Below are 494 nucleotides of genomic sequence, written 5' to 3'. Positions count from 1 at the left end.
AAGGTGGTCACACCGTTTCTCAGACCAGGAATGGGTTCCGGTGGGTCAGTTTCATCTCTCCATTTGCTAACACGGATTTGGAATGTTTGTGTTTTTCTCCGTGCAGTCTACGCCACCATGAGGGACTTGCGGAAGAGCGGAAAGCTGGAGGAAGAAGCTGGAAAACATCTCAATAAAACGCTGGAGATCAGACAGCTGGACGTGACCAGTGAAGACTCCGTGAAGAAATGTCTGGCTGCCCTTCCCGGTCAGACGGTGGACATCCTGCGTAAGGGATCTGTCCGTGTATAAGCAGGGCCGGATTTCCCACAAGGCCAACCAAGGCCCGGCCTCGGGGCGCCAGGGAGTAGAGGGGCAGCAGGGGTGTGGAATTCTTATCTCCTGATGCAGTTCTGGGCGCCGGGCGGGTAGTTGTTTCTACATTTAGCCCGGCTTTGGGCAAGCAGAGCTCAATGTACAGCGGGGAAACTTGTTTTATACAAATGTATGCAGCC

General features: G+C 53.8%; 1 protein-coding gene across 1 annotated transcript in view; it reads left to right on the top strand.

The window, feature by feature from the left end:
• Positions 1–106: 106 nt before the first annotated feature.
• RDH8 (retinol dehydrogenase 8 (all-trans)) overlaps positions 107–494 on the top strand; it is a gene marked incomplete at its 5' end in the record, with an annotated part of 5,169 nt that continues 4,781 nt past the window's right edge. The window contains one exon of the mRNA XM_018575460.1: positions 107–268. Coding sequence (XP_018430962.1) covers positions 107–268 — 162 coding nt within the window. The remainder of the gene's footprint in view (positions 269–494) is intronic.

The sequence above is a fragment of the Nanorana parkeri genome, unplaced genomic scaffold (genome assembly GCF_000935625.1).
Source record: "Nanorana parkeri isolate BGI_ZX_2015 unplaced genomic scaffold, ASM93562v1 scaffold3965, whole genome shotgun sequence".
Taxonomy (NCBI): domain Eukaryota; kingdom Metazoa; phylum Chordata; class Amphibia; order Anura; family Dicroglossidae; genus Nanorana; species Nanorana parkeri.
Note: the sequence above shows the minus strand (reverse complement) of the source record. Positions and strands in the feature narration are given on the sequence as shown.